Here is a 16,863-nt window from a genome sequence, read left to right as displayed (position 1 = left end):
CCCTAGTTCTGATCTGTTTTCTGTCAATTAAATCCCCCTTCTGACCAAAGTTACTTCTCTTCTTGCCTCTTTCTCACAGCCAATGTTGTCTTGGGCGAGCAGAATTGCTATTGTCAAGATGATGGTGTTACCCTTAATCTTGTATATGTTCCGTACAGTTGCCATCCCCCTCCCTGACTCATATTTTACCAAACTTCAGTCCATTCTTTCCAACTACATTTGGGAGGGTAAGAGATCCAGGGTCCGACTTAAGGTGATGACGCGCCCTTGGTCCCATGGGGGTGCGGGTGTCCCAGATGTTAAAAAATATTATATGGCGTCTGTCCTAGATCAACTTAGGGTCGGGTGGGATGAGACTTCTAAATGGCGCTGGGCCGAAATTGAGGAATGCCTTCTGGATGCCCCGCTTATGAGTATTTTACGCCCTAAGGATTCAAGTCTGCCCATCACTTCCCCTCCCTTACTGAGTATTAGGGCCACGGTGTCCGCTTGGCGTTATTTTTTGTCATATACCTCCAGAGAAGACCTGGTCCCTTTATCAAAGCTACCCGTACTATATTTAACCTCTTTTCTTCCCCAGCTGCGACTCCGTGGTTGGGTCTCTAGGGGTCTCTATAGAGTGACACAGCTGTTTACGGACGACGGGTTTAAATCGTTCTCCATGTTACAGGAAGAGTTCCAGCTCCCTAAAACGGATTTCTTTAAGTTTTTGCAGTTGCGTCATTTTTTTCAATCCTACGAACCCTCTAGATTGACCTTTCCCAGGCTAGCCTTAAAGCTGTGGAATAGGTCCGCGCCTGTTAGAGGTGGGTTATCTGTGTTTTATGGCTTTCTCTCTGTTCCCCCGGAGCGGGTCAAGCCTCTTCACCTGCTTCGTTGGGAGACGGATCTTGCCAGAACCATCCCTCTGTCTGACTGGTATACGGCAGCTGGGTTTGTTAAGCGCGTATCTAAGGGGGCGGCACATTGGGAAACGGCTTTGAAAATTATGCTGAGGTGGTATAGGACTCCGACCCAGTTGGCGCATATTGATCCTTCTTGTTCTAGACTCTGCTGGAGGGGATGCGGCCAAGTGGGTTCATTCTTGCATTTGTGGTGGGACTGCCCTCCGGTACGAACCTTCTGGATAGCGGTATTTCATTTCATGTCCGCCATAGCTGGTTTTGATATCAGTCCCTCTCCTGGTCTCGCCCTTTGTTTCTTAGATATTGGTAGTTTCCCCTCGGAGATGCAGGTCGTCCTGGGTCAGATCGTGCTCGCAGCTCGGGCCATGATCGCTCGCCAGTGGAAGTCCGCTCTTTGTTTGACCTTAGCTGAACTATTTCACCATGTGAACTTGGCATGTACCTTGGAACGTTTGTTGTCTAACAAAAACCATACTTACGCCAAGTTTCGATCCCAGTGGTCTCTCTGGATTTCGTATGTGGAGTCTAATAAGGGTGTTCTATCTCCTCGGCCTCAGGCCACCCCCAGGGGGTCCCCTTGATTACTATTTACCTACTATGTTATTATCCCAGGTGGCTTTATTTTATTTTATTTTATCGTGTTCAATTTTTCGGATGTATTTTGTGTTTTTCTGGTATTGTATTCAGGTATGTGGTTATGTTGTTTATGTCATTGTTTGGTTTTCTTGTTCTTTTCTGTTCCTATTCCGTCTCCCCTATTTCCCTTTTTCTTGTTTCTTTCCTGTTCCCTTCTGGTTGTGTTCCCCTTTTCATTCCTTTCTTGTCTTTTTGTAGAATTGGTGTCTTTGTAGCGTCTGTGTATCTGGTCCTTTGGTCTTTGTATGTTCGGTCATGTTTGTGTCATTCATGTATTTGAGCTACAGCCCGGAGTTCCAGCTTGCGATTCCTGTTCTACTGCTTGGACGTATGCCGATTCTTCTTATGTTTGTAATTGCTTTTTTATTGTATTGTAAAAGCTTTCTTCTTTTCAATAAAAATCATATTTAAAATAAAACATAGTATATAACACTGTCAGGACTCCTAGGAACCTATCTATAATACATAGTGTATAACACTGTCAGGGCTCCTAGGAACCTATCTATAATACATAGTGTATAACACTGTCAGGACTCCTAGGAACCTATCTATAATACATAGTGTATAACACTGTCAGGGCTCCTAGGAACCTATCTATAAAACATAGTGTATGACACTGTCAGGGCTCCTAGGAACCTATCTATAAAACATAGTGTATGACACTGTCAGGGCTCCTAGGAACCTATCTATAAAACATAGTGTATGACACTGTCAGGGCTCCTAGGAACCTATCTATAATACACAGTGTATAACACTGTCAGGGCTCCTAGGAATCTATCTATAATACACAGTGTATAACACTGTCAGGGCTCCTAGGAACCTATCTATAATACATAGTGTATAACACTGTCAGGGCTCCTAGGAACCTATCTATAATACATAGTGTATAACACTGTCAGGGCTCCTAGGAACCTATCTATAATACATAGTGTATAACACTGTCAGGGCTCCTAGGAACCTATCTATAATACACAGTGTATAACACTGTCAGGGCTCCTAGGAACCTATCTATAATACACAGTGTATAACACTGTCAGGGCTCCTAGGAACCTATCTATAATACACAGTGTATAACACTGTCAGGGCTCCTAGGAACCTATCTATAATACATAGTGTATAACACTGTCAGGGCTCCTAGGAACCTATCTATCCAATGTCTAGCTCTCTAAGGCAATCGCAGATTAAGAGAACCTAGGGTATAATACTGTGACCATCTTAGTTCGCCCAAGATGATTCTCATTTTGTTCAGTTTCATAAAAAAAACGACCAATTTAGAATTTTTGGTTTGAACCTGGCTCCCTACGAGTCAGTTCGCCCATCTCTGTACATATTCCAAGAAATTCAACTGATTGTGCCAAAAATGGCTAATGAAAATCCTTGATAAAGCTAAGTCTACATTCTCAGCCCTGGTATTTATTAATAGATATAACAATAGCTTCAGAATAATAGAAAGTTTTTACATTCCAGTTGTGGATGAGATGAGAAAAGAAAAGGATGTGTACGAGAATCGCTATCGAGGCCGCGAGCTTGTTGGATTCATCAACTACCAGAAATTTGAGAACATTATGAGGAAGCATATAGCTACTTTTCTAGAGCCAGCTCTACATCTGCTGCACCAAGTCATTGGTAAGTAACTACATTTTATTAAGTACTTTTATATGTATTCTAGGATAGAGGTATGATTGGAATTTTAATATTTTTAAATGTATTTATTTATTTTTATTTATTTTATTTATTTATTTTCGTACTCTAACTTTTAGACCCCCTAAGGGGTCTGTTTGAAGCAATAGCAGCCCTCTGTTTCCACTGCACACGACATGTGATGTCGGACCTTGCCAATCTTCAATTGATTCTCTATCATAAAAATACGTTCGGAAAATCCCTTTATCAACTAAAAATAACAGACAGACTCAGACTACACAGGAATTGTTTGTAGTCTGTTACCATGGAGGTGGACAGATCTAAATAATTACAGATGAGTGAATAGTATTTGATTGTGTAGGTATTCGATCGAATACTATGGTATTCAAAATATTCGTACTCGATCGAATACTACTAGCTATTCGCAGTAAATATTCAATTCAGAACTAGCGTTGATTGGCCGAATGCTGTACACTGGCCAATCAACGATGGTCGATGCATTCCTATGACAAAAAAGTAAGCTCCCTCGTAACAGCAAGCTGCCAGCTCTCCGGACGAGCCTGCTGCAGAACCAGCGTTGATTTGCCGCAGGCTCGTCTTTGCTAGTCGATAGAGCTAGCAGCTTGCAGTTACGAGGGAGCTTACTTTTTTTCAGCGTAACTGCGAGCGCTGTGCAGTTAAAGCGCACGGACCCCATAGACTATAATGGGGTCCGTGCACTTTAACTGCACAGCGCTCCTCCTAAAAACTCTCCTCCTGCTACTCGTGGACTTGGTGACTCTCCTTTAGTCGATTAGTGGTTTCCCCTGAAATGAGCGTTTTTTCCCCATAGATTGTAATGGGATTCGATATTCGATTGAGTAGTCAAATATTGAGGCTCTACTCGAAACAAATACCGAATCTCGAATATTTCATTACTCGCCCATCTCTATAAACGATCAATAATTAAGTCTATTTAAGCTGCTTCACTTTTTATTTTAGGGATCGGGGGATAATCGTACACATCAGGGAGAGTGTGTGCCTACATAGGCAGTATGGAGACTTAAAAGTCATTCCTGCTCCGCTAGGGATTCTGGGTAAAAAATATGCAAATCTATTCTCCAGGATGTAATTAGGAGAACAGTGCCTCTGTATGGGGCCCTCTAGAGGGCAGCATCCTTAACATCATGCATGACTCAGTTAAAAAGTCTATTTAATCATGATGTGGATTTAATTGCCAAATTAGTATTCCTATTCCAAAAGGAACAGATTCCCAGCCATGGACAGCACTGTTTCGGCCTATTGGGCCTCCTCAGCATAGTGCAGGGATACTGATTTGGCAGAGTGACAGACTATAGACCAGTGTCAGGGATATTAGGGATAGAATACAAAATTTGTTTGCAGCAGCGCACACACCATTTAAGAAGGTTTTACATGTAATTGTATGAAGTTGCTTGGGCACATATTCTGTATCTCAGGGTGAAAATAAGTGTTCTTGTCATTATCTTTACTTAGTCCAGGGTCACATCTCCGCCCGGTCTCCGGTTTAGCTAATCTGGTCAGTTTCTGTCTTCTGCCCCGCGAAACTGGACAGGAGACGGAAACCTGGCAGTCAGTTTTTAAACCCATTCACTTCAATGGATTTGCAAAAGTGACCGCCCGTGAGCATCTTCTGCCTGTCCACAGGGAAACTGGTTTTTTTAACCGGACACAAAGTCCTGCATGTCCGACTAAAAAAAACGGTTTCCCCACGGAGACCAGAAGATGCACACGGGCGGTCACTTTGCAAACCCATTCAAGTGAATGGGTTTGAAAACTGACTGCCGGGTTTCCGTCTCCTGTCCAGTTTCGCAGGGCGGAAGACGGAAACCTGAAAGCAGAGACCGGGCACAGATGTGAACCCGCCCTGATCTGAATTTTCTTTGGTTTTTCTAGAGCTCATCCAGAAATGTTTTACAGACGTGGCTTCAAAATGTTTCGCTCAGTTTGAAAATCTTTATAACGCTGCCTTGGTAATGTATATATACTTATCTTCTCATTTATAATCTGAAAGGGGTTGTCCTATACAGAACATTTGTTTTCATAGTATTATTGGTCAGTGCTGAGTTAAAGGGGTTGTGTTACTTCCGCACCCATTCAAACTGCAATTTGGTACTGTTTGTCTCTCTGGCTTTGTCTCTTGGTTTGCGGACTCCTCTTCTGTGTTGTATTATCGTGTCCTGTTCTGTGTACACATATCTAGAGAAGGGACTGTCACCCAGTTGTCCCTGTTATTAGGACAGTGAGGTAAGTAGGCAGGGACAGGGGCTGGGTTAAGTTTAGGACTCACTGTTTCTGTCTTCCCTTCCACCAAGGTTTCAGCAGCCACACTGGGGAATTGCTCAACTGGCAATTCCTTAGCAGGTTGTCCAGGTTTTAGGATTTTAGGTCATAAATATATGATCAAATATATGATTCAACTTTTGCATTACATAGTTTGGCGTAAAACTGCTCAAGAATGGTGCAAAAGTCTTGAAATATATGTGTAAGATCATTAACAAATATTAAAATGTCGCAGTTTGGCGGCCCCCCGGCACTTGCCTGTCACGATTTCAGCTCATCAGCGTCCGTCCGCCGATGAGCTGAATACATACGCGATTAAAGCAGGAGCTGTGAGATCAGGGGAGGGGGGAACGGCATGACACTGGGGACAGAGATGGAGGGGGCCCAATGAAACTGGGGGGCAAATGAAGGGGAGGGGGGAACGGCATGACACTGGGGAAGATGAAGGGGGTGGGGAGAGAACGGCATGAAACTGGGGACAGAGGTGGAGGGGGCCCAATGAAACTGGGGGCAAATGAAGGGGAGGGGGGAACGGCATGACACTGGGGCAGAGACGGGGGACATTAAACTGTGGGCAGATGAAGGGGGAGAACGTGATGAAACTGGGGGACAGAGATGGAGGGGGGGACATGAAACTGGGGACAGAGGAAGGGTGTATATGAAACTGGGGGAGAGATGGAGGGGGGACATATAATTTACGGGTGACTGTAGGAGGATTATACTGTGTGGGAGCACATGATAAATGAATGAGAATGGGTGGAATCAACATAAAAGTGGGTGGAGCCAAATTTGCCACAGCGCGCAGAGCGCGCCGCACATTTTACCCCTCTTTCTACTCTTTAAAAATTGGGAGGTATGGCGTTGGTGACGCCACACTCCTGCATGACGTCACTCGCTTCATCTGCGACGCACAGTGTCTCGACCCCCCCCCCCCCCGCCTCCTTTACAAGGGGGCCCACTGAGGCTCTGTCGCCCAAGGGCCCATAAAAACCTGGAGCCAGCCCTGGGTCAGCATGACCCGATTTCAACTCATCGGCATCCGTAGGACGCCGATGAGCTGAATACATAGGCGTTTAAAGCAGGAGCTGTCACAGCTCAGCTCCTGTTTTAACGCTGAGCTCCGGCATTTGTAGTCGCGATGTGATGACGTCATCACATCGCGGCTACAATATGTGTATGAGGGAGAGAGCTGCGGGGGAACGAGGAAAGGTGAGCGCGTGTGTGTGTGTGTGTGTGTGTGTGTGTGTGTGTGTGAGAACAGCATGACACTGGGGCAGATGGAGGGGGAGAAAACAGCATGACACTGGGGCAAATGAAGGGGGCGGGGGGAGAACGGCATGACACTGGGGCAGATGAAGGGGGGAGAACGGCATGACACTGGGGCAAATGAAGGGGGAGAAAACAGCATGACACTGGGGCAAATGAAGGGGGGGGAGAACGGCATGACCCTGGGGCAGATGAAGGGGGGGAACGGCATGACACTGGGGCAAATGAAGGGGAAGAGAACAGCATGACACTGGGGCAGATGAAGGGGGAGAACGGCATGACACTGGGGCAGATGAAGGGAGAGAAAACAGCATGACTCTGGGGCAAATGAAGGGGGGGGAGAACAGCATGACACTGGGGCAGATGAAGGGGGGAGAACGGCATGACACTGGGGCAGATGAAGGGGGGAGAACGGCATGACACTGGGGCAAATGAAGGGGAAGAGAACGGCATGACACTGGGGCAGATGAAGGGGGGAGAACGGCATGACACTGGGGCAGATGGAGGGGGAGAACAGCATGACACTGGGGTGGATGGAGGGGGGAGAACAGCATGACACTGGGGCAGATGAAGGGGCGAGAACGGCATGACACTGGGGCAAATGAAGGGGGAGAGAACGGCATGACACTGGGGCAAATGAAGGGGGGGGAGAATGGCATGACACTGAGGCAGATGAAGGGGGGAGAATGGCATGACACTGGGGCAGATGAAGGGGGGGAGAATGGCATGACATTGGGACAGATGAAGGGGGGAGAACGTCATGACACTGGGGCAGAGACGGGGGGGACATGAAACTGTGGGCAGATAAAGGGGTAGAATGGCATTAAACTGGGGACATAGATAGAGGGGGGGACATGAAACTAGGGGTAGATGAAGGGTGTATATGAAAATGGGGGAGAGATGGAGGGGGGACATATAATTTATGGGTGACTGTAGGAGGATTATACTGTGTGGGAGCACATGATAAATGAATGAGAATGGGTGGAATCAACATAAAAGTGGGTGGAGCCAAATTTGCCACGGCGCGCAGAGCGCGCCGCACATTTTACCCCTCTTTCTACTCTTTAAAAATTGGGAGGTATGGCGTTGGTGACGCCACACTCCTGCATGACGTCACAAGTTCGCTCTGGAATCTCTTGATCCTCCTGTAAATATTATAGAAAATTGATTGATATTTTCAATCTCTTTTATTCTCCAAGGACAATATTGAAGATATTTCTCACAAGCAGAAAAAGGAGGCCGAGCAGATTATTAATCTACAGTTCAAAATGGAGAGAATCATCCATTGTCAGGATACTCTGTACTGCGAGGCTTTGTCAATGAGCAAATTGGCGGGGGCAGGGAATATCCTGCATGACCAGAGGCAGCTGTCAATGAATGAACTCACCTGTCACCTGGAGGCTTATTTTCAGGTAAGTCACCTGTGTATGCAACAGATAAATAATACAAAAATTAGTACAAAATGAGACCCACAATATGACCTAAGAGGCAATCATGCAATAATTCTTTGTGGCGTAGTATAGAGAAGTGTTTCTCAAGGCACAGTACATGTACCCCTGGGGGTCGGTACAGCTATGCTCAGGGGCAGTGGCGTAACTACCATGGTAGCAGTGGTAGCAGCTGCCACAGGGCCCGACACCTCAGGGGGCCCAGGCCCCCTCACTAGTTAATATGCCAAAAAAAGAAATAAACAATAAATTTTACTTTTTGAGGCCCGACGCCACTTAAGGTGTCGGGTTCCGGGTGGTGAAGAGTCGGCTTGCATCCTGACAGTGGGGGAGGGGCGGAGATATCACGATGCCGGGAGGGGGGGGGGAGCAGCACTGAGTGAGTTCAGGCTGGTGAGTTTAACCTATGTGTGCAGGGCAATCTGTCAGCACACAGCATTGTAACCCCTTCTTTCCCAGGCAGTGAACTTATTACAGTATTATGATTTACAGTACATAATACTGTGCTACTGGGGCCACTATAGGGCATAATACTGTGTGCAGGGGTCACTGAGGGACATAATACTGTGTGCAGGGGCCACTATGGGGTATAATACTGTGTGCAGGGGCCACTATGGGGTATAATACAGTGTGCAGGGGCCACTATGGGGTATAATACAGTGTGCAGGGGCCACTATGGGGTATAATACAGTGTGCAGGGGTCACTGAGGGACATAATACTGTGTGCAGGGGCCACTATGGGGTATAATACAGTGTGCAGGGGTCACTGAGGGACATAATACTGTGTGCAGGGGCCACTATGGGGCATAATACTGTGTGCAGAGGCCACTATGGGGTATAATACAGTGTGCAGGGGCCACTATGGGGTATAATACAGTGTGCAGGGGTCACTGAGGGACATAATATTGTGTGCAGGGGCCACTATGGGGCATAATACTGTGTGCAGGGGCCACTATGGGACATAATACTGTGTGCAGGGGCCACTATGGGGACATAATACTGTGTGCAGGGGCCACTATGGGACATAATACTGTGTGCAGGGGCCACTATGGGGACATAATACTGTGTGCAGGGGTCACTATGGGGCATAATACTGTGTGCAGGGGCCACTATGGGGCATAATACTGTGTGCAGGGGCCACTATTGGGACATAATACTGTGTGCAGGGGCCACTATGGGGTATAATACTGTGCTACTGGGGCCACTATAGGGCATAATACTGTGTGCAGGGGTCACTGAGGGACATAATACTGTGTGCAGGGGTCACTGAGGGACATAATACTGTGTGCAGGGGTCACTATGGGGGATAATACTGTGTGCAGGGGCCACTATGGGGCATAATACTGTGTGCAGGGGCCACTATGGGGCATAATACTGTATACAGGAGCCACTATGGTGGATAATACTGTGTGCAGGGGCCACTATGGTGGATAATACTGTGTGCAGGGGCCACTATGGGGGATAATACTGTATACAGGAGCCACTATAGGGTATAATATTGTATACAGGAGCCACTATAGGGTATAATACTGTATACAGGAGCCACTATAGGGTATAATACTGTATACAGGAGCCACTATAGGGTATAATACTGTATACAGGAGCCACTATAGGGTATAATACTGTATACAGGAGCCACTATAGCCACTATAGGGTATAATACTGTGTACAGGGGCCACTATGGGGCATAATAGTGCCTGCAGGAATGTGTTGGAAAATGGGCGGTCGGTCTGGGTCTTTGGAGGGGGGATCCCATGTCAAAGGTTTGCCACGGGGCCCCGCCATTCCTAGTTATGCCACTGCTCAGGGTTACGCACCATGATGAGAACCCCTCCCTGCCTCTAATAGTGGGAGCAGCAGTAGAGCCTAGGGGAGGTGAGTAACATTGTTATGTGTGTCACCTCCCCTGGGCCTGCGCTTATTATGCTCTAAGGTCAGAAGAGACCCCAAAGTATAATAGTAGTTCGTGGATGACAAACCAACAAAATTTAGGGGGATTTTTTTATTTTACTAATGTAATGGCCACTAAGAGACATAATACTTTATTGAGGGGCCACTATGGGACATTATACTGTATGGAGGGGCCATTGTGGGACATTATACTGTGTGTAGGGGCCACTGTCAGACTTTAAACGGTATAGAGGCCAACATGGGACATTATACTGTGTGCAGGGGCCACTATGGGACATTATACTGTGTGCAGGGGCCACTATGGGACATTATACTGTGTGCAGGGGCCACTATGGGACATTATACTGTGTGCAGGGGCCACTATGGGGGATAATACTGTGTGCAGGGGCCACTATGGGACATTATACTGTGTGCAGGGGCCACTATGGGACATTATACTGTGTGCAGGGGCCACTATGGGACATTATACTGTGTGCAGGGGCCACTATGGGGGATAATACTGTGTGCAGGGGCCACTATGGGACATTATACTGTGTGCAGGGGCCACTATGGGACATAATACTGTGTGGGGGCTGCTATGGAAGATTGCACTGCATGGAGGGGACACTATGGGTAATTATACTATGTGGAGGGACCACTGTTGGACATTATTCTGTGTAGAGGGGTCGCTATGGGACATTATACTGTGGGAAGGGGCCACTGTGGGACATTATAATGAGAAGTTTACTAATTACAATTTCACATTAGTTGAATGTTATGGTGACTGTGCAGGTTTCGGAACATTTACTGTTGTCCGGTTGAGGACTGTAGATCTGAGTTTTTATACTAATCGGTCTGACTTTCACTTTCAGAGCACGGCCAATCGTTTAGCCAATCAAATCCCTCTGATTATTCAGCATTACATTCTACATGAGTTTAAGGAATGCCTACATTATCAAATGATCCGTCTTTTGGAAGAACGAAACAAGACGGACTTACTCGAAGAAAGAGATGGCCTGTCTGGAGAGAGACAGAAGCTCAAGGACCAGATTCAGCGGCTCAGATTGGCCCGTGAACGTTTGCAAAAATTTTAAATGACCGGAAATCATAAAACCAGGACTGTGGAGTCAGTAGGCCAAACCACTCTCTACTTTGTTACAGCCGACTCCAACTCCAACATGGCTGACAACCATGGTCAGCCACAAGCAGTAAAGATTCTCTAAGTCATGAAAAACCTGGCGATTGATTCCTAGGAAAGTAAATATGAATAATTCTAAAAAAGAATTCAAAATAAATGACTTTATTTTGAAGCCGGAGTTGGAGTTGGTAACATTTTTCTATGAACCCACCCAAAATTTGTCCCGACTACAACTCCACAGTCCTGCATAAAACTAGATTTTTTTGTATGAAGTGCCATTTTTAGAGGAGGGATGAACAACTATTGGCACCCCAGGGTCTGTATTTGGCCTCACCCCATAGACCCCATTCCGCTTTTCCTTTTGTATGCTGTTTACCGTGTTACACTCCTATGTATGTCCATTTGCTCATCTGTAACTCCCAGCCCCACCATTCACTCTGAGACCACCACCCTGGGAAGCTGAGGGCAGAGGGGCGCCCATCATTACACCTGTGCCAAGCAGCCGGCGGCAGAGATCAGAGGAGGCCTACACTATGACCTTCTTTGTTCATCATGGAAACAGGTTTTGGTATCACTTTTGCAACTTTTATGGGCACTACTTCTGTATAGGTAGCCACTAAGGATCTATCAGTCTATGTGGGGCGCAATAAGTGGACATCACTAGGGTCGCTATTTTTGGGTGGAACACATATCCTTGTGTTGTATGGGTCAAGGGGGCATCCTTACAGTGTGGGGATCACAAAGGGAGCATCCTTACTATGACAGGGGCAATAAGGGAGTTTCCTTACCATGTGGGGAGAAAGTATGGGGCATCAATTCTGCTTTGGGTCAAAGAAAAAATGCCTTTGAAAAATCATATATCTGCCTGCAAATAATGCCAAATCAATACTGCAATACATTGCATTAATAATACTGCTATATTATAGCGCTGTGCACTAATAATACCGCTATAAGGTCGTGGTGCTCAGATAGCACTGAGGCAGTCATCTGAGACTACTGTAGGAATTGACGTGTGATGTGAATTATCTCGAGGAGTACAGTGGAGGCTCCAGGGCATTTGCCCCTTTGGCCTCTCTATAATCTGGCCCTGATAGGACAGTACTGTGTTCTGTTAAAGCATATATTTATATATATTAGTAAAGAGCTTTAGTCATGCCATAGGTCAAGGGTTTGTATGATTTGGTACGGGGGTTCCCTGGAGATGGGTACGGGTATAGCGGATTATGGGGGTCTTGATAATCATGAAGTTTTCGATACTTCACTTCGGTCTACTGAGGGATGGATACGAGCCACGTTGAATTTTCTTACCCATCTATACCAGTTTCTTGTACAAGTGGGGACTTGATTAAGACTGGCGTACAGAACTCCAGTCTTCATATATTTCCCCCAATAGGAAAACATTACAAAAATGACCATCACACGGTTGTTTTTTGATGTTTGTGTGAATAAGGCCTATCGCTACTGATAGATGCAAGATGTGTCATGTCATCGGGTGTCACGGATTTGGGTAGATACCCAGATCTCTTGGCTCTAAGGCCATAAATACAATAAATAGTTCCGCTACTATGATTTTTTTTTATGTATTGTTGATGTTTTTAGTAAATTTTCACCATTTTACCACACCGTTTCTAGGATATTGTATAGCTTGCACAAATAAATCTGAATTATTCTATAATGTGCTGATATTACTGATTTTATTATGAGTGGTGGGATATTACGGGATATATTACCAAGGTTATGAGGCTTTTTAGGGGGTTTTCCAAGAATGTCAAAATTTGGCCACGGTATAAAGATGTGATATCCCGTAGACGTAACATCTATAACACGTGACTATATCATTGCCGCAGGATGGGGGGGGGGGTAAACGTGTAAATCAGCTGGGGGTCTGATTTGTTTTCCATTGTTCTGATTGGGCAGATGATCGGGCACTCCATTCATTTCAATGCAAGCCTTGTAGTTCCACTATACCCAGCACTCCCAATGTAATGAATGAAGCTGAGCTCATACCAGCGCTCCATTCAGACTGGTGGGAAAAAATCCCACTTTCTCCTGATACGTTGGGACCTGAGCAGTCGGATCCCCACTAATTTGCAAGTTACTCCCTATCCTGTGGATTGCCCAGATAAGGAGGAGCCCTTTAAGAGTGACAATTTACAAGAAATGGAGTTCACAGATGCAAATTGTACAGAAGAGCCTTTCAGAAACGGATCATAGTGGTTTTTTGAGTTCTGTCCTATTAGGAAGACGACTACTACTACTACTACTACTGGTATTCGATCTTGATTTAGCTAAATTAGACATCTCTCAGTCACTTAATGTGGAACAAAAGTTGTTATTTTCATCTAATATAATTGTTATGACAAATATGAAACGGGGGGAAGGGTGGGTATGGGGTAAGGGAGAAAAAACAGGAGTTTGCTATGCCAACAGATCAACCCAACCGGGGCCTCTTACCCAGGTGCGAGACGGTGTCCTCAACTCTCTTCATAGAGTGGGAAACAAAATCTTTCACACAAGAGACCACCTCCCGAATAGGGGTAGCCTCGGAGGGGGGGCTCTGCACCCTCCGCATCCATCGGGCAATGGAATTCTGCACTTGGCGCAGGCCAGATGTTTCCTCTCCTCGAGGTAGTTTTCCTTCGGGGCGGAAGACCTGCTCCTCCCTTGTGTTTTTTTCTGTCCTGTGGGACAGGACAGGTGGTAGGGGGAGCAGGGGTTCTGACCTCTCATAGGGGTCTGCTACTCTCTCTCCCCCCCTCCTTCTTACCTGACAAGCGGAAGACTTTGCTATATTTTTCCTTTCTTTTTGCTCTTCTGAGCCTCTGCTGCTTCCTCCCCCGCCGGGGGAGCCCGCCAGCTCATGCGTGCGCCTGGAGTGCTGCCGCGCCGGAGCCAGGCTTCCCTGCGCGGCTAGGACCCTTTCTCCTGGGAACCGTTTTTTGGTTCCCCGGGTCCGCCCTACTCATCCGCCGCGCATGCGCGGTATGCGGTTCGCGCGGCGGGCGAACGAAACCCCCTGGAGACGAACGGATGCCGGGGTTCCTGAGGGGGGGCCCCCTCCAGTTTCTGGGGATCCTGTCAGTATTGAGGGCCCCCCCCTCTGTGAGTTTTTGCCTTTGCCCCCCAAAAAGATTGCCCCAAAGAAGGAAGGGGCGTGCCCTTTTTTAGTCCCGCCCCCTGGCCTATATATCCCCTCCAAAACCATCTTTCAGTGCCAGTTGCTCCGGTTACTGGCACCTCAACTAGAGAAGCTCCTTGGTCAATTTGTCCTAGAAAGCAGCTCCGTTGATTCAGGTTTGGGGGAGGCGGCCAGGGGGAAGGGGGGGGTAGCGGTTCCCACTATGGGAGGGCAAAGGTTGTTAGTATTCTTTTTCTTTGTTCCTTCTCAGAATGTCTTCTTCTTCCTCCTCTACTGTTCCTCCTCGGAGGAAGTCCGTGGCAAAGAGGAAACATCTTTCATGCGCTATCTGCAGAGTCCCACTGCCTGACGACTCCCAGTTTCGTTTTTGTCCAGGATGTAGAGCCCCCCCTTCTGAGGCAACCCCCATGCGGGAGATGGTATCCTGGGTGAAGGGCTTCGTCCAGGACCCCATGAAAAGGATGGAGTCCTCAGCCAAAAGACCACGGCTGGACTGCGAGTTGTCCCTTCTGCCCCTGTGCCTTAGGGACGTGGAGTCATCATCCGATTCTGAGGAGGAAAAGGAGATCTTCCCCTTAGAGAAGATGTCCAGGGTGTTCAAGACACTTAGGATCAGAGACCGGGAAGGTGGTGAAGGCCCAAGTCGAAGGTCTTTTACCTTCAGACCGTCCTCGGAAATGCTTCGCCTGATGGAGAGCGAATGGAGGCACCCGGAAAAACCCTTTGCGCCATCCAAGCGATTTAAGACTTTATTTCCGGTCCCTGGGGGTCTTCCTGTTCCAGATTTCTTACGAGCCCATGCCACCCGAGCAGTGGCGACATCATGGGCAGAGACACGGTTCCTCTCTCTAGAGCAGATATGTGCTGCAGCCTCATGGAGCTCACAGCTGACCTTTGCCAAACATTACAGATTGGACTGGCGTACGGCCGATGCTACAGCATTTGGGCACTCCGTCTTGGCATCAGCCTGCCAGGAGGACCCGCCCTAGGGGAAACAATACTTGCTAAATCCCCGGTTGTGCTGCTGTTGGGCATGGGGGAAAGAAAGATTATGAATGATAATCTGTTTTCCCTTAGCCCAAACAGCAGCACAAGGCTCCCTCCCTAGGAGGTACTGTTGTACAGATTCTTTATGTGTGTGTACCACTTTGTATGCTATACTTGATACTAACACAAGGGAGGAGCAGGTCTTCCGGCCTCTTATAGGGGTCAAAGCTGTTAGGTAATTAAAAATTCCACCTGTCCTAACAGCTCATTAGGGGCAGAAATACCCCAGTTGTGCTGCTGTTTGGGCTAAGGGAAAACAGATTATCATTCATAATCTTTCTGTCTACAGGAAGAGGAGGGACGGAGCTAAGCAAGCCCCCCCCCCTCCCATCCATAGGAGACGGGGGGGGGGGGGATCAAGGGAGACAGAACACTGCTCCCTTAAGGAGCGGGGATTAAGATCCCCTTAAAGAAGAAGGAAAACAAATCGCGGCCGCGGCCCAGAACGCGGCAAGCCGGAAGCGACAAGGCTGGGACCGAGCCGGAAACCCTAGCCATGCAGAAGGTTCCTCCTAGCAGCCGGGAGAGAAAGGTTCCCCCCTCCCTCCAGAAACGCGAGCGTCCCTTGGACAATAGGCAGAGCACTCCAGGGGACGGGGAAGCCGGCCACAGAAGAGGAACAGGAGCTGAAAGGTAAGAAAACTGGGTGGAGAGGGACCCCTATAGGAGGCTGGAACACCTCATCTCCCCCCCCTGTCCTGTCCCACAGGACAGAAAAAAAACAAAAGGAGGAGCAGGTCTTCCGGCCTCTTATAGAGGTCAAAGCTGTTAGGTAATTAAAAATTCCACCTGTCCTAACAGCTCATAGGGGCAGAAATACCCCAGTTGTGCTGCTGTTGGGCGTAGGCGGAAAATTCTATATTTATATTTACAGAAAAAAATCTGGAGAAAGAAACCTCCAACATGTCAGAGTGAGGAAGATGAGGGCTAGAGAAACATAGAAAGCTTCAGAAGACTCTTAGAAGATAACTCAAAAGAAACCCTAACTCATCATGTGGGGTGTCCATGGGGAGGGGCAGGCGTGGAGATCAGTCCAACCATGTGCAAGACTCTAAAAATGGCGGCTGTGGGTATGATAGGCAGGCTGGTAGGGAAACAGGGTGCGGGGCCGGTTATAAGTGAGAAAGGAAAGGTGTGAGAGGGAGGAGAGTCAGCTCTGAGCGCAGCCCAAGAAATCATGGGACTTCTAGTACAGCCACAAAACAGCCTGCCGGGAGCGCCAGAGAACCCAGAAATCACTGCTAAAAGGGTTTTGCAGGACTCATACATGCCCTCCTAAGCTGCTAGACTCACATAATGCCCCGCACTGATCTAGGGGATGGGGCCTAGATGTGGTCAGCTCTTACAGGACGCCAAGACGTCTAGGACAGGAACAACCCAAGAAATGCAGACAAAGACTGTATAAAAAACCAGAAACCCTTTATTGGAGCACAGCTGGGGGACTCGCAACAT

General features: G+C 47.4%; 1 protein-coding gene across 1 annotated transcript in view; it reads left to right on the top strand.

Annotated features, from left to right (window-relative positions):
- The window catches only part of LOC142194331 (interferon-induced GTP-binding protein Mx2-like), a 35,867-nt gene extending 23,016 nt beyond the window's left edge, over nucleotides 1-12,851 (top strand). Inside the window, exons 12-15 of the mRNA XM_075263398.1 lie at nucleotides 3,009-3,167; nucleotides 5,097-5,173; nucleotides 7,949-8,161; nucleotides 10,960-12,851. Of these exons, the coding sequence (XP_075119499.1) occupies nucleotides 3,009-3,167; nucleotides 5,097-5,173; nucleotides 7,949-8,161; nucleotides 10,960-11,181 (671 nt within the window). The 3' untranslated portion in view covers nucleotides 11,182-12,851. The remainder of the gene's footprint in view (nucleotides 1-3,008; nucleotides 3,168-5,096; nucleotides 5,174-7,948; nucleotides 8,162-10,959) is intronic.
- Nucleotides 12,852-16,863: the final 4,012 nt, after the last annotated feature.

The sequence above is a fragment of the Leptodactylus fuscus genome, chromosome 2 (genome assembly GCF_031893055.1).
Source record: "Leptodactylus fuscus isolate aLepFus1 chromosome 2, aLepFus1.hap2, whole genome shotgun sequence".
Lineage (NCBI taxonomy): Eukaryota > Metazoa > Chordata > Amphibia > Anura > Leptodactylidae > Leptodactylus > Leptodactylus fuscus.
This window is presented reverse-complemented; position numbering and strand designations above follow the sequence as displayed.